Source organism: Eleutherodactylus coqui, chromosome 2, assembly GCF_035609145.1.
Source record: "Eleutherodactylus coqui strain aEleCoq1 chromosome 2, aEleCoq1.hap1, whole genome shotgun sequence".
In the NCBI taxonomy this organism is placed as follows: Eukaryota; Metazoa; Chordata; class Amphibia; order Anura; family Eleutherodactylidae; genus Eleutherodactylus; species Eleutherodactylus coqui.
In genome coordinates this window covers 133,841,862-133,868,187 of record NC_089838.1, presented here as the reverse complement: position 1 = coordinate 133,868,187, position 26,326 = coordinate 133,841,862, and the positions used below count along the sequence as shown (strand labels likewise).

Here is a 26,326-nt window from a genome sequence, read left to right as displayed (position 1 = left end):
AATATAAAGGAAGGCTATTCCTTCCTGTTGTATGTTTTTCTGGTTTTTGCTCAAAAAACTGCCACAAAAACTGCAGATTCCTCGCCTCCTCCTCCCCAGCAAAAAGAAACCCCGTGCGAAACTCGTCTTTAGTGTTACGAAATCACTTACACTACATAGAGGTAAAACAAAGCTGCACTTACTGTTTTTTTCCAGATATGGCAGAATGTTCTTGTTTTCCTCCCGGTTGAAGTCCCTTGCCAGCTCCATCAATGTGCTGAAAGAGACAGGAGGGTAACGTGGTAACCAGTCCATAAAATCCTTACTGACTGGACCCGTTACCCCGCACTTATGAAGAAACAGCGGAAGATTGGATCCCTTGCCGAGGCTACCGTCATGTAGTTCGTAGGATGGCGGTTCCGTGGCGTAGTTCTGAGACTGAAGCGGTTTCACCCTTACAGTGGCAGTCCACCACGGATCATCAAGGACAAATGGCCCGTTCACGATGTACTCCTGGGAGGCTTCAGTCTTAATCAGGACTAAAATATACAAAAAAACAAACAAACATGAATGGATGGAGTCCATCAATAACAGTCAGATTTGCCTCCCACATCATCAACGCACAGATGGAAGATAAATCTTTCCCTATATGACAGCACTACGAAACGCATGTTTCCTATGGGTTCTTTCACATTTGCGAAGTTTTGTAGACCGCTACATTTCGAGAATACAGAATCATGGCATGCTCTATACAGCTGTGAATTGCAAGGTTTTCTAGTCCATATTTCCCTATGGACCCTTCCTTTCTGCTGCATCGCATGAAAACATGGTTTTCGTGTGGTGCAATGCAACACAGTAGAAAGTCCTTTAGTAAAAGCCCTAAAATAAAGGCCATTTAATAAAAAAACAAACAAAAGCAAAACAATATAAAAGAGGCGTTATACGCTCCGCCATGTGTGCAGATTCAAAGTCCCCGCCTCCAAGAAGTGCTGGCTGTGATGAGTTCTCAAGCGCCGCGGTTCAGCCAATCACGGCAGCGCTCGATGAACTAATCACAGCCATTCAATGCGATGGCTGTGATTGGTTCATTGAGCACTGGCTGTGATTGGCTGATACACAGCACACGGCACTGAAAACTACCAGCAAGTCTGCCGGAGATTTAGAAGAAGAGTTGTTAGGCCTTATTTTCAGAGTAGGGCTTATATTTCAAGCCCCCACTGAAAATCCCAGCAAAAGAGCGCTACAAAATCATAATATCGCACAAAACACAGATGCGATATCGCTGTCACATTTGTGAAACCGGCCTAAAAATTATGTTTTAGGCTGTGTTCCCACGGGACGGAAATTCCGCAGAACGTCCACAAGGAAATTCCAAGAGATTTCTGCAGTGCAAACGCTGCTTCATAACCTGCGCCATTTGACGAGAGTTTGAAGTGGCTTTTCCGCCTGTATTCCGCTGCAAGAATCTCTCCCCATAGAGACAAGGGAGCCCGCAGCGGACACAGTGATACAATTGACATGACTCACATTTTAATTCCGTGTCGCATGTCTGTTTCCACAGCGGACTGTCGGCAGCTTGTGAACGAGATTTTTGCAAATCTCATCCTGCTTAGTCTTGGATTTAAAAATGCCAGCGGAATTTCTATGCGGAAAAGTCTGCGTGGAAATTCCACGGCAATTCTGCCCTGTGTGAACCAATGCTTAAAGGTACATTCACACACATTGATCTGCATGGGGATAGTCATCTGTGCTACGCATGTAGCAAAGGGGACTATGCCAAAAAAACCTGAGAACCAGAAAGTCTAGCGTATAGAGTATAGAATAGCGTACCATGCATTGCGTAGGTAGAGTGTCATACGCTGCCTATACACATGTATAGGGCTCATGCTGCGCGGTACGCAGAGAAATAGAGCAGGTTGCAATTTATTTCTCATGCGTATCGATACAGAGTCCACACGCCAGTGAGCTTTGACTCCGCCCACTGCGTTTCACGAGTCCATGAAATACACGCATAATAGAATTTTAACATTTGTTCTCTTTTTCTAGTGCTGAACTTGGTTATTGTTGTTAGTTCCCGGTTGAGTACATGTCTGGGCATGAATATACTCTCCCTGGAGGAAACAGGCGGGGCGCTGCTCAGCTAAAACTAGAGAGAAGTATAGTTAGTGACACTCAGAATGTGCTTCTCCGAGCTGTAAGAGACAAGCAGCTAGGATAAAGGTGCCTTTACACGGGACGACCGTTGGGCACATGAGCGCCCGACAGCCGTCCCAGCGACTACTAGGTTTCCCTGAAAATAAAACCCTGTCTTATAGTAATTTTTGTCCCCGAAGAGGTGCTAGGTCTTCTTATACTTACCTAGCAGCCTCATCTGGGTCCCTCCCGCTGCTATCCCGCAGTCCTCAAAAGATCACTTCCTGGTTACGGGATTCAGAAATGCTCAGCCAATCAGAGTAGTGCTCGATTAACCAATCACAGCAGTCACACTGGTTAATCGAGGGCTGCTCAGCCAATCAACAGCTAACAAGTTGTGGAGGGGGGGGGGGGGTTTGAATTACTTGAGCCACAATAGCTACGGCTCGGCCAATTTATAAATCCCGCCTCCACAACGTTATGGCTGTGACTGGTTCTTCAAGAGCTGCTCAGTAAATCAATGCAGTGCTTGACGAACCAATCACAGCCATCACGTTATGGAGGTGGAATGAACCATCAAAGCAGATATGAAACCCCCCTTATTTACTGTGCCATGTGATAACGGCGGGTGGTTCCATCACAGCGGCAGAAAACAGCGCAGTAACAGAACCCACGAATGGAACCCGATGCCCCTGGAGGTCGCGTCCAACTCTACCATTCTATGACTCTATGAACCGAACGCAACAATTCACTTGCAATAGTGGAAAGTACATCACTTTGGTGTCCGTCTGACAAGAGCTCAGTTCGCTCGCGTCATATTGGGAGTATAGATTAGTGCACGCTATTCTATGCGCCAAATATAACAGACACTTCTGGAGCCGTGTGTGTTTCACTAATACAAGTGAATGCTTGTGTTAGTTTCTCTTCGGAGGAACTCCAGCACACTTAAGCCGGCTGCACACGCAGAATCCGCGATCGTCCCCGCGCAGATGATACGTAGTATTCCGCACCCATTGAAAAAAATAACATTCAGGTGTCAACGAGCAGATTTACAATTGCAGCATATTCTATTTTTGTGGATGGCCTCCACTGAAGTCAATGGAAGCTGTTCGACCAACAGCCCATCCGTAATTGACATTGTGGGCAGGCCCACGGGTACCCTCGTCATCGTCTAGGGACGGTGCGGGAAAAACTAAGTTTAAAAAAAAAAATAACCCCCCCCCCCCCCCCCCCCACAAAAACAGGTACTGGTCATTCACAGTACAGAAAAAGAACGTACGTAGGGTCGCACACTAGCTCAGAGACAGATCCCGCTGCGGGCTCCGACCCTGTGCGCAGCCGGTGTTCACATGTACCTGTCATTTTTCTTCTTCATCTGTACGGTGGACGGACCCAGCGGCTCGCTGTCGGACATGTGCGGTACACAGCTTTTTTTTTTATTTTTTCAAATTGATTATTTTTCCAGCGACGACGCACAATCCGCAACCTGTCCGCAATATCACTTGTGGACAGGCTGCGGGTCAGACAGCTTTCACGGACTTCAATGGATGCCGTCCATGTGGACACAGCACAAAAACGGAGCATGCTGCGATTTTTCCTTAGCTTGCGGAAATCGCAATTGATTTCCGTTCAGGTGAAGCAAAAACCAATTTCCCACAGCATGCTATGGACGGTATTTGCTGCGGACGCCAACTGATGGAAGTCCACTGTGTACGAAAACCCGGCGTGAGAACGGTGCCCAATGCCGCTTATTGGCATGGCCACCCTCGCAAGAGCCACAGTCACACCGACTACAAGGTCAACGCCCCCATAACGATGTATAATAATGAGGGTCTGAGGGTGCTGAGCTCTGCCCCCCCTCTGCAGTGCCCCCATAACGGTGTATAATGATGAGGGTCTGGGGGTGCTGAGCTCTGCCCCTCCTCTGCAGTGCCCCCATAACGATGTATAATAATGATGGTCTGGGGGTGCTGAGCTCTGCCCCTCCTCTCCAGCGCCCCCATAATGGTATATAATGATGGTTGGGGTGCTGAGCTCTGCCCCTCCTCTGCAGTGCCCCCATAACGGTGTATAATGATGAGGGTCTGGGGGTGCTGAGCTCTGCCCCCTATCACTCTGCAGTGCCCCCATAACAGTGTATGATGAGGGTCTGGGGGTGCTGAGCTCTGCCCCTCCTCTCCAGCGCCCCCATAACAGTGTATAATGATGAGGGTCTGCGGGTCCTGAGCTCTGCCCCCCCTCTGCAGTGCCCCCATAACAGTGTATAATGATGAGGGTCTGGGGGTGCTGAGCTCTGCCCCTCCTCTCCAGCGCCCCCATAACAGTATATAATGATGATGGTTGGGGTGCTGAGCTCTGCCCCCCCTCTGCAGCGCCCCCATAACGGTGTATAATGATGAGGGTCTGGGGGTGCTGAGCTCTGCCCCCCCTCTGCAGCGCCCCCATAACGGTGTATAATGATGATGGTCTGGGGGTGCTGAGCTCTGCCCCTCCTCTCCAGCGCCCCCATAACGGTGTATAATGATGATGGTCTGGGGGTGCTGAGCTCTGCCCCTCCTCTCCAGCGCCCCCATAACGGTGTATAATGATGAGGGTCTGGGGGTGCTGAGCTCTGCCCCCCCTCTGCAGTGCCCCCATAACGGTGTATAATGATGAGGGTCTGGGGGTGCGGAGCTCTGCCCCTCCTCTGCAGTGCCCCCATAACCGTATATAATGATGAGGGTCTGGGGGTGCTGAGCTCTGCCCCCCCTCTGCAGCGCCCCCATAACGGTGTATAATGATGAGGGTCTGGGGGTGCTGAGCTCTGCCCCCCCTCTGCAGTGCCCCCATAACGGTGTATAATGATGAGGGTCTGGGGTGCTGAGCTCTGCCCCTCCTCTGCAGTGCCCCCATAACAGTGTATAATGATGAGGGTCTGGGGGTGCTGAGCCCTCCCCCTCCTCTCCAGCGCCCCCATAACAGTATATAATGATGATGGTTGGGGTGCTGAGCTCTGCCCCCCCTCTGCAGTGCCCCCATAACGGTGTATAATGATGATGGTCTGGGGGTGCTGAGCTCTGACCCTCCTCTCCAGCGCCCCCATAACGGTGTATAATGATGAGGGTCTGGGGGTGCTGAGCTCTGCCCCTCCTCTGCAGTGCCCCCATAACGGTGTATAATGATGAGGGTCTGGGGGTGCTGAGCTTTGCCCCCCCTCTGCAGTGCCCCCATAACAGTGTATAATGATGAGGGTCTGGGGGTGCTGAGCTCTGCCCCTCCTCTGCAGTGCCCCCATAACAGTGTATAATGATGAGGGTCTGGGGGTGCTGAGCTCTGCCCCTCCTCTGCAGTGCCCCCACAACGGTGTATAATGATGAGGGTCTGGGGGTGCTGAGCTCTGCCCCCCCTCTGCAGTGCCCCCATAACAGTGTATAATGATGAGGGTCTGGGGGTGCTGAGCTCTGCCCCCCCTCTGCAGCGCCCCCATAATGGTGTATAATGATGATGGTCTGGGGGTGCTGAGCTCTGCCCCCCCTCTGCAGCGCCCCCATAACAGTGTATAATGATGAGGGTCTGGGGTGCTGAGCTCTGCCCCTCCTCTCCAGTGCCCCCATAACGGTGTATAATGATGAGGGTCTGGGGGTGCTGAGCTCTGCCCCCCCTCTGCAGCGCCCCCATAACAGTGTATAATGATGAGGGTCTGGGGGTGCTGAGCTCTGCCCCTCCTCTGCAGCGCCCCATAACGGTGTATAATGATGATGGTCTGGGGGTGCTGAGCTCTGCCCCTCCTCTGCAGTGCCCCCATAACGGTATATAATGATGATGGTCTGGGGGTGCTGAGCTCTGCCCCTCCTCTCCAGCGCCCCCATAACGGTGTATAGTGATGATGGTCTGGGGGTGCTGAGCTCTGCCCCCCCTCTGCAGTGCTCCCATAACGGTGTATAATGATGAGGGTCTGGGGGTGCTGAGCTCTGCCTCTGCTCCCCAGCGCCCCCATAACGGTGTATAATAATGAGGGTCTGAGGGTGCTGAGCTCTGCCCCCCCTCTGCAGTGCCCCCATAACGGTGTATAATGATGAGGGTCTGGGGGTGCTGAGCTCTGCCCCCCCTCTGCAGTGCCCCCATAACGGTGTATAATGATGAGGGTCTGGGGGTGCTGAGCTCTGCCCCTCCTCTGCAGTGCCCCCATAACGGTGTATAATGATGAGGGTCTGGGGGTGCTGAGCTCTGCCCCTCCTCTGCAGTGCCCCCATAACGATGTATAATAAAGATGGTCTGGGGGTGCTGAGCTCTGCCCCCCCTCTGCAGTGCCCCCATAACGGTGTATAATAATGAGGGTCTGAGGGTGCTGAGCTCTGCCCCCCCTCTGCAGTGCCCCCATAACGATGTATAATAATGATGGTCTGGGGGTGCTGAGCTCTGCCCCTCCTCTCCAGCGCCCCCATAATGGTATATAATGATGGTTGGGGTGCTGAGCTCTGCCCCTCCTCTGCAGTGCCCCCATAACGGTATATAATGATGAGGGTCTGGGGGTGCTGAGCTCTGCCCCCCATCACTCTGCAGTGCCCCCATAACAGTATATAATGATGAGGGTCTGGGGGTGCTGAGCTCTGCCCCCCATCACTCTGCAGTGCCCCCATAACAGTGTATAATGATGAGGGTCTGGGGGTGCTGAGCTCTGCCCCTCCTCTCCAGCACCCCCATAACAGTGTATAATGATGAGGGTCTGCGGGTCCTGAGCTCTGCCCCCCCTCTGCAGTGCCCCCATAACAGTGTATAATGATGAGGGTCTGGGGGTGCTGAGCTCTGCCCCTCCTCTCCAGCGCCCCCATAACAGTATATAATGATGATGGTTGGGGTGCTGAGCTCTGCCCCCCCTCTGCAGCGCCCCCATAACGGTGTATAATGATGAGGGTCTGGGGGTGCTGAGCTCTGCCCCCCCATAACGGTGTATAATGATGATGGTCTAAGGGTGCTGAGCTCTGCCCCTCCTCTGCAGTGCCCCCATAACAGTGTATAATGATGAGGGTCTGGGGGTGCTGAGCTCTGCCCCTCCTCTCCAGCGCCCCCATAACAGTATATAATGATGATGGTTGGGGTGCTGAGCTCTGCCCCCCCTCTGCAGCGCCCCCATAACGGTGTATAATGATGAGGGTCTGGGGGTGCTGAGCTCTGCCCCCCCATAACGGTGTATAATGATGATGGTCTAAGGGTGCTGAGCTCTGCCCCTCCTCTGCAGTGCCCCCATAACGGTGTATAGTGATGAGGGTCTGGGGGTGCTGAGCTCTGCCCCTCCTCTGCAGCGCCCCCATAACGGTGTATAGTGATGAGGGTCTGGGGGTGCTGAGCTCTGCCCCTCCTCTGCAGTGCCCCCATAACGGTGTATAATGATGAGGGTCTGGGGGTGCTGAGCTCTGCCTCTGCTCCCCAGCGCCCCCATAACGGTGTATAATAATGATGGTCTGGAGGTGCTGAGCTCTGCCCCTCCTCTCCAGCGCCCCCATAACGGTGTCTAATGATGATGGTCTGGGGGTGCTGAGCTCTGCCCCTCCTCTGCAGTGCCCCCATAACGGTGTATAATAATGATGGTCTGGGGGTGCTGAGCTCTGCCCCTCCTCTCCAGTGCCCCCATAACGGTGTATAATAATGATGGTCTGGGGGTGCTGAGCTCTGCCCCTCCTCTCCAGCGCCCCCATTAGCACGGGTGGCACTACCTCTAGTGCGTTGGACCCTCCACGATCTCACTTGTCTGGCTCCTCCTTCTATTTCATCCGCGTCCAAGAACTCCGGATCCGAGTCGTTAGGACCGTCACTGTCCCCGTCACTGCCCCCCGTGTCCAGCGCCAGGTCCTTCACGGGTAACAGCTGCCCCCGGAGCTCTACTGTGCCCGCACCCCTGCCCCTGCTCCTGCCACGGCTGCCTGACATTCTGCAGCCCTGTGGAGTTCCAAATTGGCGCCCTCTAAGCCGGAAGTGATACAGAGCAGAGGGCGCTGCAGCGGAGTGCAGAGCTGCCGGGATACCTGTCGCCGAGTAGGAGCCGCGGACATTGTGTTGGTTGTCTAAAACTCTTGTCTTCTGTTTTCTATGACCCGCAGTTCAGCGTGCTGTGGTGTAGAAGAGCAGTTACCTCTCATCCAAGTTGCTCTTCACTTTCTGTCCCCCAGCTGCTCCTCTCTCTGTTGGAGGCTATCTTAGAGCTTCCAATACATGCCAGGAAAATAAGCGCAGCATTTTGTACTATTTTTTATGGCAAAATGAATGACGCCATGACTGAACCGTGCTGGACCCGATTATTATACCCCGATTATTATAGTCAGTGGAGTCCGGCGCCGGATCAAGCGCTGCCGTCATATTTATTTCTTTTGTTCTTATGATATGTTCATGTATAAACTGACCTATTAAACAAGCAGTTGCGAAAAATTCCATCTCCGTGCCTGTTCACACCTCTGCCTACAGGATCTGTCAGGGCGTACATTTAAAATCTCCATTTCAGCAGGTTTCTGCTCATTTGTGTGTGGTAGGCGGCGCTTTATGTTCAGTACAGAATGGCACAAATGAACAGACATCTGCGAAATGGAGAGCTTGTGACCTTCGTTTCAGCAGTTTTCTATGATGGCGAGATAGATTCCGTTTAGATGTTCCGTTTTCAGGATTTTAAACGCACACCCTGACCGACGCCTTGGATGGAGCTAACAACAAGACGAGATGTGAAGGCCCTCGCTGTTCAGGTTTTGGAGTTGAAAAACGGAAATATACGTTTCTGTTTTTCCCCCATCAATTTCAATGCGTTTTTTTTTAAAAAGGAAAGCTTTCATTTTGATTTTATTTCGTTCTGGTCCCATTTTTTTTTAACACTGCGTGAAGTCCGCAGTGTCCTAAAATGCGTTAAAAAACGGAAATCCAATGGAACAGAAGTAAATTTAAAGCTTAGCAGGTTTTTTTTAAACCACTGAAATCAATGGGGGAAAAACTGAAACATTTCCTTCCGTTTTAATTCCATTTCTATGCTCTAAAAACGGAACAGAGAGATGGAATTATGATTGAAAGCCATAACAATGGTGTGAACCCACCCTAAGGCCGACTGCACACGAACGAGTCAGATTTGCATAAAGAAGCCCGCAGCGGGATCTGGCTCTGACCCCGACCGGCGAACCCGCTTTGCTTTCTGTATTGCAGATAACCGCAGATGCTCGCCGTCGGTCATGCGCAATGCAGATTTGTTTTTCCTGTGCCTTCGTTAGGCAATGACGCGGGTACCCACAGCCAATCCGCAAGTGACATTGCGGATGGGCTGCGGGTTAGATGGCTTCCATTTCCTCAATGGAAGCCGTCTGTGCGGATTCTGCATGAAAATAGAACATGCTGCGATTTCCAATCTGCTCATCTGGGCAGACATGCGAATGTTCTATTTTTTCAATACGGTACGGAATACCGCGGATCGTGGTTCCCACTATTGAAATCCAGTGGTGTGAAGCCGGCCTTATTGAGTAAATTCCAGTGAAGAATAACCTGGTCACGTGGAAACTGTGTCCCGTCATCAGTTGACTACAATATACTGGTGGCTATATTTGCCATAGCTCTGGATTTGTTTTACAATAATTATTTCTCTATTGAGTCTTCTATTTATTTATTAGTCTATTATTGACTAATAAACCAAGATGCACAATATTTGGTCCTAGTATGTCACACATTGTCCTTATAGGCTCCCTGTGCCCACTGTACATTTGTATCACCTTGATTTCCACAGGTGGTGACACAGATCCACAGGTTCAGTGTGTAAACTGATAAAGCAGGATATTTGGACTACAAAACTGGGAAAGCAGTAGTAGCTTCAAAGTGCGTCAGCTATAATGCAATATAGGGAACTGTTAACAGAACTGAGTTCAATTACAATTAGATTCCAAGTTTCAGTATCTAGACACTATGACAGATGCTACACAATGGATTTAAGCTCATTTTTAGAGAGCAGATACTACAAGTGTTTGGAGTACACAGAGTCATGCAGTTCAGTGGCAGTGCATATGGATATCCTGTGTCCAGCTACCATGCCATTAGCCTTCCAGTAGAGCTAATACTGGAAATGGGTGACATAAGATACTCTTCCTACTGGAGTGCTAAACGTTCCTGGAAGATGGTATTACAATGATAATGTCTCTGGTTTTCTATACATCTCACATTCCGGTTATTGGAGTTGTTTTCACATATTAGCTGTTGTTTCAAAATCGCAGAATTTGCATTTTGTTCAAAAGTGTAGGAACCAAACTGGAGCTCTTCTGCGCTCACACTGTCTTCCTGTATGTCTGCAAGTGTCAAATAGGATTTTTTTCCATACACAGCAAGTAACCATGCCGTTACATTCAGTGAATCACCAAGGTCAGGAAAAGCTGACAAAGCAGTTTCCAGCAAGAGATCTGAAAATAGAAGATGCTCAGTAATATGTCTTTAATGTGACATTAAAAGCTTTTTTAACACTCAATGCCTTCCAAGTACATAGCACCAGTCTCTGTACAGCAGTGTGATACACATTACAATGTAGCAGTTTACAGTATAAGAAAATTGTAACAGTTGGGAATACTTTTAACTCTGTATAGCTACTAGGTTTCATCAAAGAAGTTGTCAGTCATTGTGCCATGCTCTAGATGTGGCATTTTTTTCAGGCTTTTTCCCACAAAAGTCTTCTCCGTAGGAAAAAAAAACACATAAAAACCATGAGTGCAGAAAAAAGCCCCAATAAAGAATCATAAAACGCATGTGTCATGTTAAGAACCCAGAAAGAAAGTGAAGTTTTCTGCCTTGTTCACATGGTACAGTTAGTGTCAGATCCACATTGGATTTTTATGATGTGGATCTGACATTTTAATCTGCGCAGCAATATGAGGTTGTGCCATGGATTTTCATGCAAATCCGTGTTAAGAATTGACACATGACTTTTATTTTTATCGCAACAAGGATTTTGAAATCTGCATGCGGAAAAAGTTGTGCCTTATGAACTACAGCTTGGATATTCGTAGCATTCAACAGAATGTTTAATGGTGTGGATTCTGTAGCTGAATTGTATTTAATAATACAGTGTGAATAGATATAGAGATGAGCGAATATACTCGTTTCGAGTAATTACTCGATCGAGCACCGCGATTTTCGAGTACTTCCGTACTCGGCTGAAAAGATTCAGGGGGCGCCGGGGGGCGGGGGGAGGCGTGGCGGAGCGGGGGGTAGCAGCGGGGAACAGAGGGGAGCCCTCTCTCTCTCCCTTCCCCCCCCCCCCTCCCTGCTGCAACCCCCCACTCACCCACGGCGCCCCCCGAATCTTTTCGCCCGAGTATAGAAGTACTCAAAAATCGCGGCGCTCGGGAAAAAAAGGGGAGTGGCCTAGTAGGTTCGCTCATCTCTAGAATAGAACTTTTGACTGATACACTAGTGAAGGAAACTGAGATTAAAATCCCATACCAGGTACTACACTCATGCTGTACAAGTTACAAATATCACTTCACTTCTAAGGGCTCCTTCCCACGGACGGATTTCTGCCGCGTAATACACGGCGGAAATCCGCTGCGTTGCCCGCAGCTATTAGGTTCTATTGAACCTAATAGCACAATGCTTACGGTGCGGAATTCCACACCGTAAAATCACCCGTCCTCACCCGCGACATGCTCTATTTGGCGCGGGTGTATGCGCAGACGGCTTCCATTGCAGTCAATGGAAGCCGTCCGGCACGCTATCTTCCGCTGTGGCACAGCGGAACATAGCGTGAAACTGCTTCCCCGCCAGCCGCGTCATATGACGCAGCCGGCATGTCATATGACATGGCCAGCGCGTCACACGACGCTGCGGTGCATCACGCGCTCTATTGCGCATGCGCGCCGAAGTGTCTTGCGGGACGTAGGACGCCGGATCCGGAGGTAAGTATTGGGGTCTCTGGGGGGGGGGGGGCCGTGACGGGCACCGCGGCAGAGCCCGTCACGGCCGTGTGAAGCCAGCCTAAATCTATCATTAAAATGTACAAATGTACATGTTTTGTATCGACTGCTGGCATTTACTGCTACTGATATTACTGGTAATGGTATAGTTGAGTAATATACAGCTGCAATCAAAATTATTTTACTCCTATTGCAATTCGTGTTTATTTGCCAAATTTACAAACTTTTAGCTGTTGGCAAAAAAACTAACAAACAGGAACAATCTAAATATCAAAACACATCAAATACCTGGACTGGCTAGGGCTTTGTTTACTGTGGCGTTTGATTGCATGTCAGAAAGTGGTCCAAAAAGTTAAGAGATTATTACCTCACACAAACCATGAAAAGGATGCAAAAAGACACGGGCACTGAATGTTTCCAGAGATACAGTTGGAAGCATAGTTCAAAGATTCAGAGTTAGGGCTCCTGCACACCTGTGTTTTTCTTGCGTGTTTTTTTCATGCAATATCGCTGCGTTTTTTTCACGCGATTGTCAATGGGACTATCTAATGTTAAAAATGCATCGCACAAAAATTGCAAAGCACCAACTTGCAACTTTTAACATTAGACAGTCCCATTGACAATTGCATGAAAAAAAAAGCAGCGATATCACGTGAAAAAAACGCACAAGAAAGAAAAAATAGCATATGCTAAAAAGGACACCCTGCTCATAAGGCCTCGTTGACATGTGCAACATGGCATCACCACGAGAAATTGCAGCAATATTGTATCACTGGTCTGTGCGATATTGCTGCGTCTTCTTGTGGCAATACTGTTATTTTGTAGCACTAAAAAGTCATGTCACTTTGTAGCACCATATGCTAGGATTTTCGGAAGGGCTTGAAATATAAGCCCTACCTCGAAAATCAGCCATAGCTGAAGAAAAAAGTTTTTTTTAAGTATACATCACCTCTCTCTCGCTGTCCGGGGCACCACTACATCTTCTCCCCAGGTCCCGGCACTGATCTTTTTTGGACGGGATTGAAAAATCCCCGCCTCCTAGAAGCGCTGACTGTGATTGCCTGATGCTTAGCCAATCCCCGTCCAGAAGATGATGAAGAGAAACAGTGCCGGGACCCGGGAAGAAGATGCTGCAGTGTCAGAGAGTGCTTCTAAGGTGACGAATGTGTATTTTTTTTATTTTTTCCCTGCAGTTATGGCTTAGTTTAGACTTTGACAGTAGGATTTCCTACTGTCAAAGTTGCATCGCACCTCATGAAAATCATGTTTTCATGCAATGCGATGCAACAGAGAGGAAGGCTCCATGGGGAAACATGGGCTACAAAACCTAACGAGTCTCGGGCATATTGCCAGACTCGCAAGGTTTTTGTGTCGGGTTGTTGCATGCTACAAAACATGGGATTCATATACATGCGATTTGTAGCATTGCAGCAACGCAACAAAATCACGCGACTTTGTCGCCCATGTGAACGAAGCCTAATGAAGCATGGCTGTGGTTCGCTGATGATCTGGGGCTGTGTTGCTTCCTCTGGCACAGGAAGCCCGCAGCATGTTGCAGACAAGATAAATTCAGTCAAGTATCAGGAAATCCTAGAAGAAAATGTCATGACTTCTGTGAGGAAGCTGCGGCTTGGTGTCATTGGACCTTCCAACAGGACAATCTCAAGCATAATACCTTGTCCACCAAGGCTTGGTTTCAGAGTTTTGAAGATTTTGGAGTGGCTGTCGCAGTCATCTGGCTTGAACCCCATAGAAAGTTTTTCATAGGATTTGAAGAAGGCAGTTATAGCTTGCATACTCAAGAATATTAGTAGACTGGAGGCCACTGGCCATGAGGAATGGCCTTAAACTCTTCAGGAACACTGTCAGAAGCTGATGTCTGGCTATGGATTATGTTTGCAGCAGGTCATAACCCCAAAAGGTGCTCTTCTAAATACTAAAGATGCCTGTCATGAGGGGGCTGAATAATTCTGACACTGCAGTAGTCATTAAAAGTGACCTTTTTTGTTGAATTTAAGGAACCACTTGTTATATCAGTTGTATTGAGCTACTCAAATTGTTCTTGTTTGAGCCTTTTTTTGCAATCATCTGTAAGTCTGTAAATTTGGTAAATAAACCTAATTTGCAATGGGGCATGGATAATTGTGATTGCTATATGTGCACAGTGTATACTAGACCCAAATAGTAAAGTGGTTATCAATGAATACAGTGGGCTTATTGTTATGGGTCCGTCATATTCATGAGGGAGAGTTCCTCCTGCCTTCACAGCAATGATTGATGGCTATCATGTTTACATGCAGCCTGTCAATTATTGCTGAGAGTGATGGAGAGAAAGATCCACTAATGAGTACGGTACAACGAACTCATAACTATGAGCCCCCTGTATTCTTTGATAACTGCTTTTAGGCAAAAAGCACAATGTTTTTATGCCATTTGGAGTAACAGTGCATTGGATGTTTCCATACTATGCTGCACTGAAACAGGAAAGCATAGTGGGGTGACAGATCCGCTTTAAAGACCTGTATGATTAGAACCACCCTTAAGCTGAAGCCATATAGCTTCTTTTAAGTGAATTGATACTTTGCTTTAAATTCTTGTCACGATTGTTTTGTTTTGGATTTTCCGACCATCGAATATACATATAAATTGAATATTGGCAGCATAATTATATACGAGTATAGGAATTCTTTCCATAATAACAATCCTCCTCTATACACAAGTCTGTTGGCTGGGCTTCAGATAGCATTCAATTAACAGAAAATACTCTAAAATATTGAACATAAAACTGAATATTTAATTTCTAAGCATCTGGCACTGAAGTCTCTTTCTCTTGCAGACTTAAAGCTCCCCCATGTGGTGATGTAAACTTTGAATACCCCAGTCATGTGTGAATCATATTTTCAATAGTAATTGTGTGAAATTAGGTCTACTTGCTGTTTATTTGTTTACCAAAAATATATTTACTTCTCATTATTTGTATATTATTTATATTGTAGCAACATATTCTGCAGTGTTTGTACACAGGTTGTATAAATACATGTCTGGCACTTGATTAGAAACTCACTTGGTAAAAAAATATATATTTCTCCACGGTTTGTTTTACGATTCTAATGCACCCTTTCTATACTAATTCTTTATAAGTATAGGAGTCCCATTGCACAGAGACAATTCTTGACAGCAGGAATTTCCTTAGTAGCTAGTCACAAACATAGGTAAATATTATTGCTGTCTGGCCATTAGTGGTGTTCCATATGTGGTTACAGCAGATCATCCACAGAATGTATAGGCACCCTAAGCGACCTTTCACACGGGACAGAATTATGCCGCAAGATGCGCTGCAAATCGCGGTAAGCTCTGCATGCTACCTGTTGATTTTAAAGCAGAATTGAAAATAGCCTAAAGCCTGCCTGCAATTCCACTTCACTGTAGTTAGACCTGCAGGTTTTGGATTGGAATTCCGCAGCTGCAGATTTGGCTGTGTCCTATGATGCAATTCCATCCTGTGTGAAAGGTCCCTCAAGGGATTTTCCCATCAGAAGTGTTTTATGTCATATCAAAAGCAATTCAGCATGGTGGGAGTTCACCTTCTGGGCATGTCAGCAGTGCATAGAACCAGCGCTGCTTGGATCAGGTGCTTTATAGAGAACTGCAACACAGCCTCATGTAAGTGAATACAGTTCCTGCAAAGTACTGTACTGAAAGTGGTGCGTTTTTAAATGATAGCCAATATGACAGCCAATGTGATAACTAGCAAAAGTGCAAATCACTTTATTGACCTAAAATTAGCATTTTGAGCTGAAAAATCACTCTAACGTGATGACCAATAGGGGACCCCTGCCTTCTAATTTGCTGTTTGTTGTCAAGTGAAATCTGCCTCTAGTAACAGAGATAACAAAACAGAGCACAGGAAGGAGAGGAGGAAGATGACTCCTGCTGCCCACAGATGTCTGTGGAGAGGAGGAGGGAGTGAGACTCACATAGAGTGCTACTTGAACTAATGGGGAATGATTTAAGGTGTTAGTTACAGAAATCACATCTACACTGAACATGCTGTTAATGTTCCTACATGATGATGCTGTGTCTGTCTGTGCTATAGTGAGATAGAGAATATATCCTGCTCTTCTCTGCGTACAGTGTATATAAGACAGAATAGCAGCAGTCTTCTTCCACCAATTTAGACAGAATTGAAAATTAGAGATGCAGCCTGCTGAAGGGAAGACTGGAGATAATGCAAACTACAAGTCACATAAGGGCGCCCACCCACTGGCGATTTTTTTCCCTGCGAAATTCGCAGCATTTTTTTCTCTGCAGGGGTCTATGGGACTTGTAATGTTAAAATCGCGATCGCGCAAAATCGCAATTTACCGCGAAATCGCGATTTTGCGCGATCGCGATTTTAACATTACAAGTCCCATAGACCCCTGCAGAGAAAAAAATGCTGCGAATTTCGCAGGGAAAAAAAATCGCCAGTGGGTGGGCGCCCTAATGGTGAGAAATAGTGTTATTCCTCATATACACACAGCGGCTTATACTGAAAAGTCATCTGAAAGTGCAGGTACACTTTGAGTTAGAAAGATGAAGGTCCCATAGTGCTTCTCCTAGAATTGTAACCCCTTCATTGTAGAGAAGTCAGATCCTCATTGATGGTGCATCCTAGCAGTATACAGTTGTTAAGAAAATTGTAGATCAATGTATCAGTTAATTATTCTATATTGCATTGTAGAGCATGATACTGGTATGAGTAGTGAAAGAGTTAAATATATCCCTTCTTTAGGCCTCCATGTCTTCTCAGGAAAGATGATAGTCTACTAGACCCCCCATGTATGCATATCTATAGACAGGAAGCTACACACCACAGGGGGTAGGTCTGGAAAGTATTACATGCATTTCTTTCTCCTGAATTCATAGTGGTCTCATTGTATGTAATAGATACACCCTAGAAGGTGTAACTTATGTTAAGCATTTTTTATCTTAACCTATCATATATTCTATCCATTTTTGGAGGTATAATCTTTACTGTGATGTCATTTAGACTATATATGCTTTGTCCACCTCAGAATAAACCAGAAATTATTTGATACCACATAAGTGGTTTGATTTGAATTTCTCCTGAGCTCAGATTACTACACGGAATCTGATAGTCTTCTTCTTGAAAACAAATTCTCTCTACATTTTTGGTCCTTCGAGCCGGAATCACTCACTGCAGAGGGAGAGGAAAGCCTGGCTGTGAAAAGGTGGGTCTGAAGTACTCTCCGATCATTAAAAGACCTCCGTCTTGCTTAGACGTAATTAGAGGCCAGTCGGGCATCCTGTCTGAAACAGTGACGTTTTTCCGAACTAGCCGGAGAATTTGGAAGCCTCCCAGATAACGTGTAGTAAGTATAACAATGGTTAAACTTTTCTTCTCTCTTCTTCTTCTTCTGTATACTTTAGTGTTAGTAGAATTTACAATGTGTATTGTAAATGAGAGGCAATCATAGACGAAGGGACAATAGCAGTAGTCTATGTGAAATGTGTAAGGTAAATGAGAAGTATAGACGAATGGGTTGCCAAAGGGGCAATAGCAGTAGTCTATGTGAGACCATAGCCATTGTGAGAAGGCTACAGGAAAGAATTAACTCCGTGCGACACGTAAAAAGTGGTTAGATGACGTCATGGGACACAGGGGTGTCCAGGAACTTTACTTCTTATCTTTCTATTACTTTCTCTTTGATATTGTGTTATAGAGTAACTAAGAATATGAAGAGGGCGGCCGCCTACTAACATAATGTACTATTTGTATTGCTGTCTTATATTGCATGAAGCGAATGTGTGAGTGATTGAGATGAGTGGAATAAATAAATAAATTAAAAGTCCTAGTTGTAAAGAATTATGTGATAAAATACGGACAAAATCAGCTAAAAGATCAGCAGAAATACGGATTATCCGCTGCTGAAGTCTGGTTAAAAGAAGCCCCAAACTGTCACGCCCATATAAAAAGAGACGCCCGACAGTTTGATGGACAATTCAAAGGGTTAATGGGGAGTTCCAATTGAATGAAAAATAGAGAGAGCAGATAGAATAATTCTATGGCCAGATTGGAGTTCTGTAGAAGGAATTTAGAATGGGAGGGGAGGAGATGGTAGACCCCTTCCATAGGATAATCAGGGGGCATGAGAGATGATCCTAATGCTGCATATAATCAGCCATTAAGGAACACGTTTGTAAGTGCAGTAAAGAAGGAAATAGGAGGTTATATAATGAGATACATAGTTACCATGAGGATGGGATCGTTGCAGGATGTTTTGCAATATGCAAAACATGCAGAAAAGTGTTACAAAGAAAAGGGTCAGAAAGTGAGGTTTTTTATACAGGGAGAGGAATGTGATATGATGGTTCAAGAAAGTCAGAGAGGTTATTGGACAGCGAGAGGATGTGAAAGTAGAGACAGAGGGAGAAGCAGAGGTCGGGTGCAGCTCGGGGATTTAAATGTGTGTTTGAATAATGGAAGTCTAGTGATTTTGCCTGAGAGTGCCCTGAGAAACAATGTTCTCAGCGACCTTGGGGAAAAATGACTAGGAGGGGTGCATGTACAACACTTGGAGGGGTCGATGTACAACACTTGGAGGATCTCGTGGCAATTTCCACTGCCCGAGATAGATCTCCAGGTGAATGGGCGGATGATTACTTTCCTGGTGGGCTCAGGAGCGACCAGGGCATTAATACATCCCAATATGTAGCCAATGTTAAATGTAGTAATAGTCATATCCTGGTAAGAGGGGTTAATGGCCGGACCCACAGGGAATCCCTTTCTGAACCAGTTATAACAGACCTAGAGACAAATAAGCCTGTGAAATGTCAGATTATGTAGTCTTGAATATGTCCAGTAAATGTGTTGTAATGAGATATTATGATAAAATTAGGTATACCTTCACCAGAGTACCTCAGGGCTGCTGTGAATCTCCAACAATTGTCTCCCAGGCTATGTCAGCACACTTAGCCCAGTTCCAGCCTCTTAGAGGTAGTCAGCGACTACTGCATGTTGGTAGTCAGCAGCAGACAGTGGAGAGAATTGTGGGGGGACACAGTCGTACTCTTGAGGTTTATTTATGAGCAAGGCCATAAAGTAAACATGTAGAAACTCCAATACGGTCAGCAAATGGTTAAATATTTGGGGTATAACCTGTCAGATGAAGGTAGGCAAGCAATTCTGGAGGTCCCACAACTATGAGCAAATGATCTCCTTTTTGGGAATGAGAATGTTACGTGTGCTGCTGGGATTTGTTGTTCTATTGTGTTTCCAGCAGCACAGCACTCACAGGGTTAATGATTGAGCTGGCTGGGTGTGGTGCTGTCTGCTAGCCAATCCCCTGGTCAGTCTATCAGGTGGGCCGTCATGAATGCTTGTCTGGTGAGGGTTGCAGTGTGACTTGGTTCATGTCCGTTTGTACGTTTAAATTCTGTCAGTTTTGTGTTAGCTTGCTGTGTGTTCTGCAATCTGTGTTGTGTCCTGTGGCTGCGTACGGTGTGAACGGTGTCCGGTTCTGCTGGACTCCTGGTTAGTGTAGGGACTAGCAGTATAACCAGGAGCCGTGAAGTGGCCTGCTAGCTTTCAACATCTTGTACAACATGTCAACTAATACCTGGTATTTATATTCAGCTTCCAATCTGTTACTAGTGGTTGTATGTTGTATGCAGTGTATTCTGGGTCTGTCATGTGGCATGTGAATGCATCCTGTTCTGGTGTGTGGCTCCTAGGATCAGCTAGGGCCCAGATCCGAAGACCGCTGGGCTGCCCTTATTAGGGCAATGTCCCCGCTTAGGTAGGGCCACTGTCATCCTCCCTTGTAGCACAGGGTCAGTTGCCTGAAACCGGTGTGAGTCCCGTGTGACCCTGGTGATACCCGTGTGCGTCCCCTTTGGTCATGATCATGTGGGTTCCGTGCTTTGCCTGCCCACACGATCGTAACAGACAAACTCCTACAGCTCCTGGATCTCAAATTCTGCATCTCTGACAGCGCTTCTTACCAGACTCATCTGTGATGAACTTCTGGCTGCAGTTGACCGGATCCAGTGAGATGGGCTGTACATCTCCGTTTAAAAAAAAAAAAAAAAGCTATCTTACCTAAATCGTTCTTCAGATGTGCAGCAGTTTTGAGCCATGGCCTGTGTCATGTCTCAACAGGGGGGATGGTAGCACTCATATGGACAGTGTTCACAGCCTAGGGGTTTACAAACTACTCTAAAAAAAATTTTTTGTCTTGTATTATTTGTGCTAAACAATGCAGAAGGGAGTATAAGACCAGGAGGGGGCGCCGTCCTACACATGGGGGATGCTGGGAGAGCGCGGGGTGTAACTTCTATAGAAGGAGTGACGAGCGCCATACTGGTAGATCTGCTCCCTGACCTACTGACTGCAATCCCTGCTAGCCGTCATAAACCGCTCCTGCAGTCACACAGTTTCTGCCGTCACACGGCTAAATGTCTGACCATTTGTCTATGTGTATAGCATCCCTCACTCTTCACTTCGCCATACTGTGCACATCTTCACTTCGCCATACCGTGCACATCTCCACCTCACCATACCGTGCACATCTCCACCCCGCCATACTGTGCACATCTCCAGCCCTTTACCCTCTGTATCACCCCATTACCTGTAGTATGTAAGCTCGTTGGAGCAGGACCCTCACCCCTATTGTTCGCATCGCCTGATTACTATGTAACCGTGGTTCTGTAATGTTTGTACTTTTGTCTTTCTGTATTCCCCTGTCTATGTAAGCGCTGCGGGATATGTTGGCGCTATACACAAAGATTATTACAGATGTGTGTCAGATGAGGGACTTGTTGGCATTGCACACAAAGGGGTAAGGCATGGCTAGATGCTTGCCTGGCTTGATAGTACTCCTAGTCAGGCCACGTCCCTGGTGGCCATCTTAGTGCTAGTCATGGCCTGCGCCCATTTTAGTACCTGCTGTAATACCTTTGGCCGCCGCCCAGACGCCATCTTGGCTCCTTACATCCCATAGCTGTACCTTCTACCTGGCATCCCAATGCTTGCACTTGTAGTACACAACACCAGTGATTAGTGCCTTCTCTGAACTGCATAGGAATAGTCAGCAGCCTCCATCACTGTCCTCTGTGTGTTGATGATATGTTGTCTATCTTATTAAGTGTGTGCTATAAGATGGGGTCAGCTCACAAATGGTTAAATCGTCTGTTACATGGGAATGCTTCTTTTACCCTCGCCCCCACCTTTCAGCTTTAGAGTTCAGTGAGGGAGGGAGGGGGTATGTGACTGACTCTAGCCATGCTCTGCTTGCTTGATATGAATAGACCTGTAATGAAGATGATCAGGAATGAAGTTTAGTATAAACCTGTGTGAACAGGGAACGTCCATTCTTGCTGTTATTTGTGTACATGTCAGTTCTGTGATTGGTTTGCAGTGATTTTGATTGTTAAATGGTGTTTTCAATGTGATAATGTCATGTAAGATATAATAATAATGAAGTTGTTGATAATGTGAGAGCTGAGTGTCCCTATTAAGGGGAGGATAGCACAAGGATGCTGCAGTTATCTGTAGGAGGCAGACACAGCTAAAGCTCTGTTTATCTTACTCCATTACCTCTCCTTGATAAGAGAAATTCCTGAGGGGGGTTGTTAAGGTTGGAGGATCAAGCGACTGCAGATGATTGGAGTAGTAGTAGTTGTGTGAATCTTAATGTTATGCAGTAAATATTGTGTATAGAGAATGTTAATAATAATTATAGGAGATAGGAAGACTTGACCCCATGATAGATAAAAGTTAATGACAAGTCCTCACGCTATGATGAACGTAAAATGTGTGATTAAGCTTCTTCACTCTACCTACCCCCCACAGATAAGTGATCCATGTTATACATTGAGTTTGCTGTTTCCACCTGTGAGCAGGGACCAAATACCTGCTGTTGCCTCTGATCTTGGGGTTATACTTGCTTCGCGCTACCTGGTAATGGGACCAAGGCAGACTATGGGAGACTGCCTGAGGGATGCTGTGCGGAGAGGAGAACCGTAAGGGCACGCTGTCTCTGGGATATGGCCTGAGCTACAGAGAGCACGCACAGACGTGTGATGGTTGTGTGGTGACCGGGCCTAGAACAGGTGCCAGGTACAGCCCCTAACGGGATTGTGCTTGGTACAACTGATAATGCCTATATACCTCATGACCTCCGAGGGTAACAGCAAGGGCCGTGTCCGGAGAACTAGGGACACCTCTCCCAAAGGTTCCTCTGACCCATCGGGGTCCCAAGGGGGGTACCGGACGAGTATGGGACGAGAAATCGGATGGCTGCAGGGGGTTTGAGTCTCTTCTTGCATGGTGGGTAACAGTGAATAAAAATGTAGACTGGATTATATATATATTATAACCAACAGAGATTTGTTAATTATACAAGAGATGCAATCAAGGGCCTAGCGGAACAACTAGGACCTACCTCACTCATTGCATGGCAAAATAGAATGGCTCTTGATATGTTACTAGCAGAAAAAGGAGGAGTTTGTAAAATGATTGGAGGATATTGTTGTACTTTCATTCCTAATAACACAGCACCTGATGGTAGTGTTACTCGAGCACTGGAAGGGTTAAATGCATTATCAAATGAACTAGCCGAGAACTCTGGTATAAATCATCCATTCACAGACTGGTTGGAAAACTTGTTCGGACACTGGTCACAAGTCATATACTCCACATTAGTCTCTATGTCAGTATTTGCCTCCATTCTAGTACTTTGCGGTTGTTGTTGTATTCCATGTATTCGAGGACTGTTACAAAACCTTATTAACACTTCCATCACCAAAACTATGTTCCAAAATATACAAGATGACGAAGAACAGGATGATTTACTGGGTCAGGTGACCACCTTTTATGACAAGTGATGGTTAAAAGTTCTATGAAGAAAGCACCATTTTACTTTGATGATTTTGAAGTGTGACATTTTGATTCCAGTGTGTCCTGATTGTACTGGAGGATCGCTCTAATAACTGAGTGACATTTCAATAAATAAGATTTTATATCATGATGGACAATCATTTATATATGAAGAAAGGAGCATCAATCTCATAATAAATAAAGGCCAAGCTTCTCTTGGAGGCGGGCCTAATTGTGGGTACAATTGGTGGAATGACTTTATATATATATATCAATGTAATACTTTTATATGAAATAATTATATACTTAGTCTTGAAGTGTGAACCCAGGCGTCCTGGTAATAAAGCTTCGGGCCGTAGCCAGGGGGTCTGTGGTAGTCATTTTATATGTGTATTTACTATTATACAGTGTTGATGTATTGATCTAAAGTGGGGAATGTTAAGAAAATTGTAGATCAATGTATCAGTTAATTATTCTATATTGCATTGTAGAGCATGATACTGGTATGAGTAGTGAAAGAGTTAAATATATCCCTTCTTTAGGCCTCCATGTCTTCTCAGGAAAGATGATAGTCTACTAGACCCCCCATGTATGCATATCTATAGACAGGAAGCTACACACCACAGGGGGTAGGTCTGGAAAGTATTACATGCATTTCTTTCTCCTGAATTCATAGTGGTCTCATTGTATGTAATAGATACACCCTAGAAGGTGTAACTTATGTTAAGCATTTTTTATCTTAACCTATCATATATTCTATCCATTTTTGGAGGTATAATCTTTACTGTGATGTCATTTAGACTATATATGCTTTGTCCACCTCAGAATAAACCAGAAATTATTTGATACCACATAAGTGGTTTGATTTGAATTTCTCCTGAGCTCAGATTACTACACGGAATCTGATAGTCTTCTTCTTGAAAACAAATTCTCTCTACAACAGTCAATGTCTCTTGCAGGAAATCCCCCTTAATAACTTAATGACCAGGCCTATTTGTAACTCAGTGACCAGCTATTTTTTTTTTTCATTTTTGCCTCTTCATATAATCTGTCATAACTTTTTTCATTGAAATGGCTGTAAGAAGTTTTGTTTTATCTGGTAGTTTTTCCAGCAGATCATCTGATTATCCGACAAACACAAGCAGCTCCAGCTGCTTCATTGTCCACACCCAGAGAAAGGTGGCCCCATCATTACAGGCCCCTGTGTCTGTCAGAACCATTCATAGGCACTTGGTTGAAGGATATTTGGAACCACAGCGCCCTTTATATGTGCTGCCTTTGACAACCACCCGCCGTCAGCTTAGTTTGCAGTAGTGTCATGAATGGCGAAACTGGACTGCTATGGAGTGGAACCGGGATGTCTTCAGCGATGAATTCAGGTTTAGTTTGGGCACTAACGACAGCAGTCTTCATATCTGGAGACCTTGGGGTAAGCTCCTCAATCCTCTCTTTGCTGTGGACCGGCACACTGTCCCCACTGCTGGTGTGATGGTCTGGGAGGCCATCACATATAACAGTCACCCCTACTAGTGCTATGAGGGACAATGACAATGACAATAACAGCTCAGCGATATGTTCAGGACATCCTGCAGCTACATGTGTTGCCTTTCATGGTCAGGCTTCCAAGAGGCATCTTCCAGCAGGATAATGCTCAGCTGCACACAGCAAGGGTGTAATAGGAATGCCTTCACAACACTGTTACACTTCTGTGGCCTGCGCTATATAAGCAGGGCTCTGGAGATCTGCCCCTCATTCCCTGGTCTACCTCCAAGGCCACGGGCTATGCCTCTCCTTTTCTTATTTTTGCTCTCCTTTAATTAGGGACGCTAGCTCATAGAAAATACCTACACCTCTCCGCTTTATATTGAGCTACTTACCTACTGCAGACCTCTATACGGGCTGGGTACTAAATATTTATCTTGAAGCGGGGTTTTAGGGAAACAAAAGGTGTTCTCTGGGCTAAAAGCAGAATACCTCAGAGCATTTTGGGGTGTACTTAGGAAACTTATGCAAACGTCCACCTATCAGCCACCCTTACGGCGTGGGACGTATGCATACTTTTTGTTCCTAATTGACCGGCTACTCGTTACACGAGTGCGGTCAAATGATGCGCTCTAGGACTCACTATTTTTGAGAAAAAAATGCAGTCCTAGCCATTAAGTACGAAAGAGGCATACTCTATGTCGCAATTGTGTTCTAAAAGGGACAGATTATTATAGTCGCAATTGTGTTCTAAAAGGGACAGAGCATTATACTGATTTTGGTCATCACCCTTACCCTCATCGCGACAAAATCTGTTATTATCATCCAATATAAGGTCATTTCCTTAAAACAAAGGACTTGGCTATACATATTAGGATATTATTACTCTCCATAAAGCTTACAAGTATCTCCTGAAGATGCACGGAAATCGTGGTGAAACGCGTTGAGATTAAAACAATAAAAATAGAGCTTTGACGTTGAGACAGAAAATAAGATCTAACCAGTGAAAATTAAATGTACATGCTGAGCCAGCAAACGGTTCATTAGAGAGCTAATATATTTAGGCTAGGGATACAGATATATCCCATAACCAGGATCCCCTACCCTCCAGTAGTATATTCTATATATCTCTATCCCACAATTGGATTCCTGGAATCTCCTAGTAAAGGATTCATTGTGGTACAAAGGGAAACCAGGGTGATGTTTGGTCCAATGTAAGAAACCTTATGGTTTCTTCTTTTAGGTGTCTGTTTTCCAGTATACGTGGATTGATACGATATTTATCATTAAGTCCAAGCTACCGCGCGTTACCCGTAGTGTTTATGTTTTTAGAGAGCTTATCTAATAAAGTATTAATTTTAAAGTGTCTTCTGTGAAAAGGCATATATTTTTCTTAAGACTTGTTTGCCGTACTCTGTGAAGTGTACATATACACTGTAGAATAGTCCTTGACAAAACGCTTTAAACTTCAGCATCAGCTAATTATACAGTTTATATATAAAACAGCAGCAATTTTATTACAATAAATTAAACAACTGACACATTACCATAATACAGTATAAATAAAACATGTTCATGCAAAAAGTATTATTGCTTAGAACGCCATATGGATTATTGTTCAGTAGATGCAAATGTCATACACTCTTACCCAAGAATACCTTAACAAAAGCCTGTGACATGATAATAGATACTATAAAATATTCATTACATGTACTCAGCAGGTGTATACGTTAGATTTTTTTCATACCTCTCTTACAACGAATCTTTGCACTTTATTGCTACTTTGAATACTTTTTATGTACCCGCATGCCTCTAAGACATTTGCAATGAAGATGAAGAATATATTATATCTTGTATGCTGAAAGATAATGGGAGGATTTATTAGGCTAAACATGCCAGAGTTCTGGATCATTTTGAACCCAAAACTGACTTACATGCCTTGCACCACATT

At 45.7% G+C, this 26,326-nt stretch overlaps 1 protein-coding gene across 1 annotated transcript in view; it reads right to left on the bottom strand.

Moving 5' to 3' along the window:
• HELB (DNA helicase B) overlaps window positions 1-8,046 on the bottom strand; it is a 35,388-nt gene extending 27,342 nt beyond the window's left edge. The window contains exons 1-2 of the mRNA XM_066591602.1: window positions 7,806-8,046; window positions 183-518 (exon numbers count right to left, since the gene is read on the bottom strand). Coding sequence (XP_066447699.1) covers window positions 183-518; window positions 7,806-8,019 — 550 coding nt within the window. The 5' untranslated portion in view covers window positions 8,020-8,046. The remainder of the gene's footprint in view (window positions 1-182; window positions 519-7,805) is intronic.
• Window positions 8,047-26,326: the final 18,280 nt, after the last annotated feature.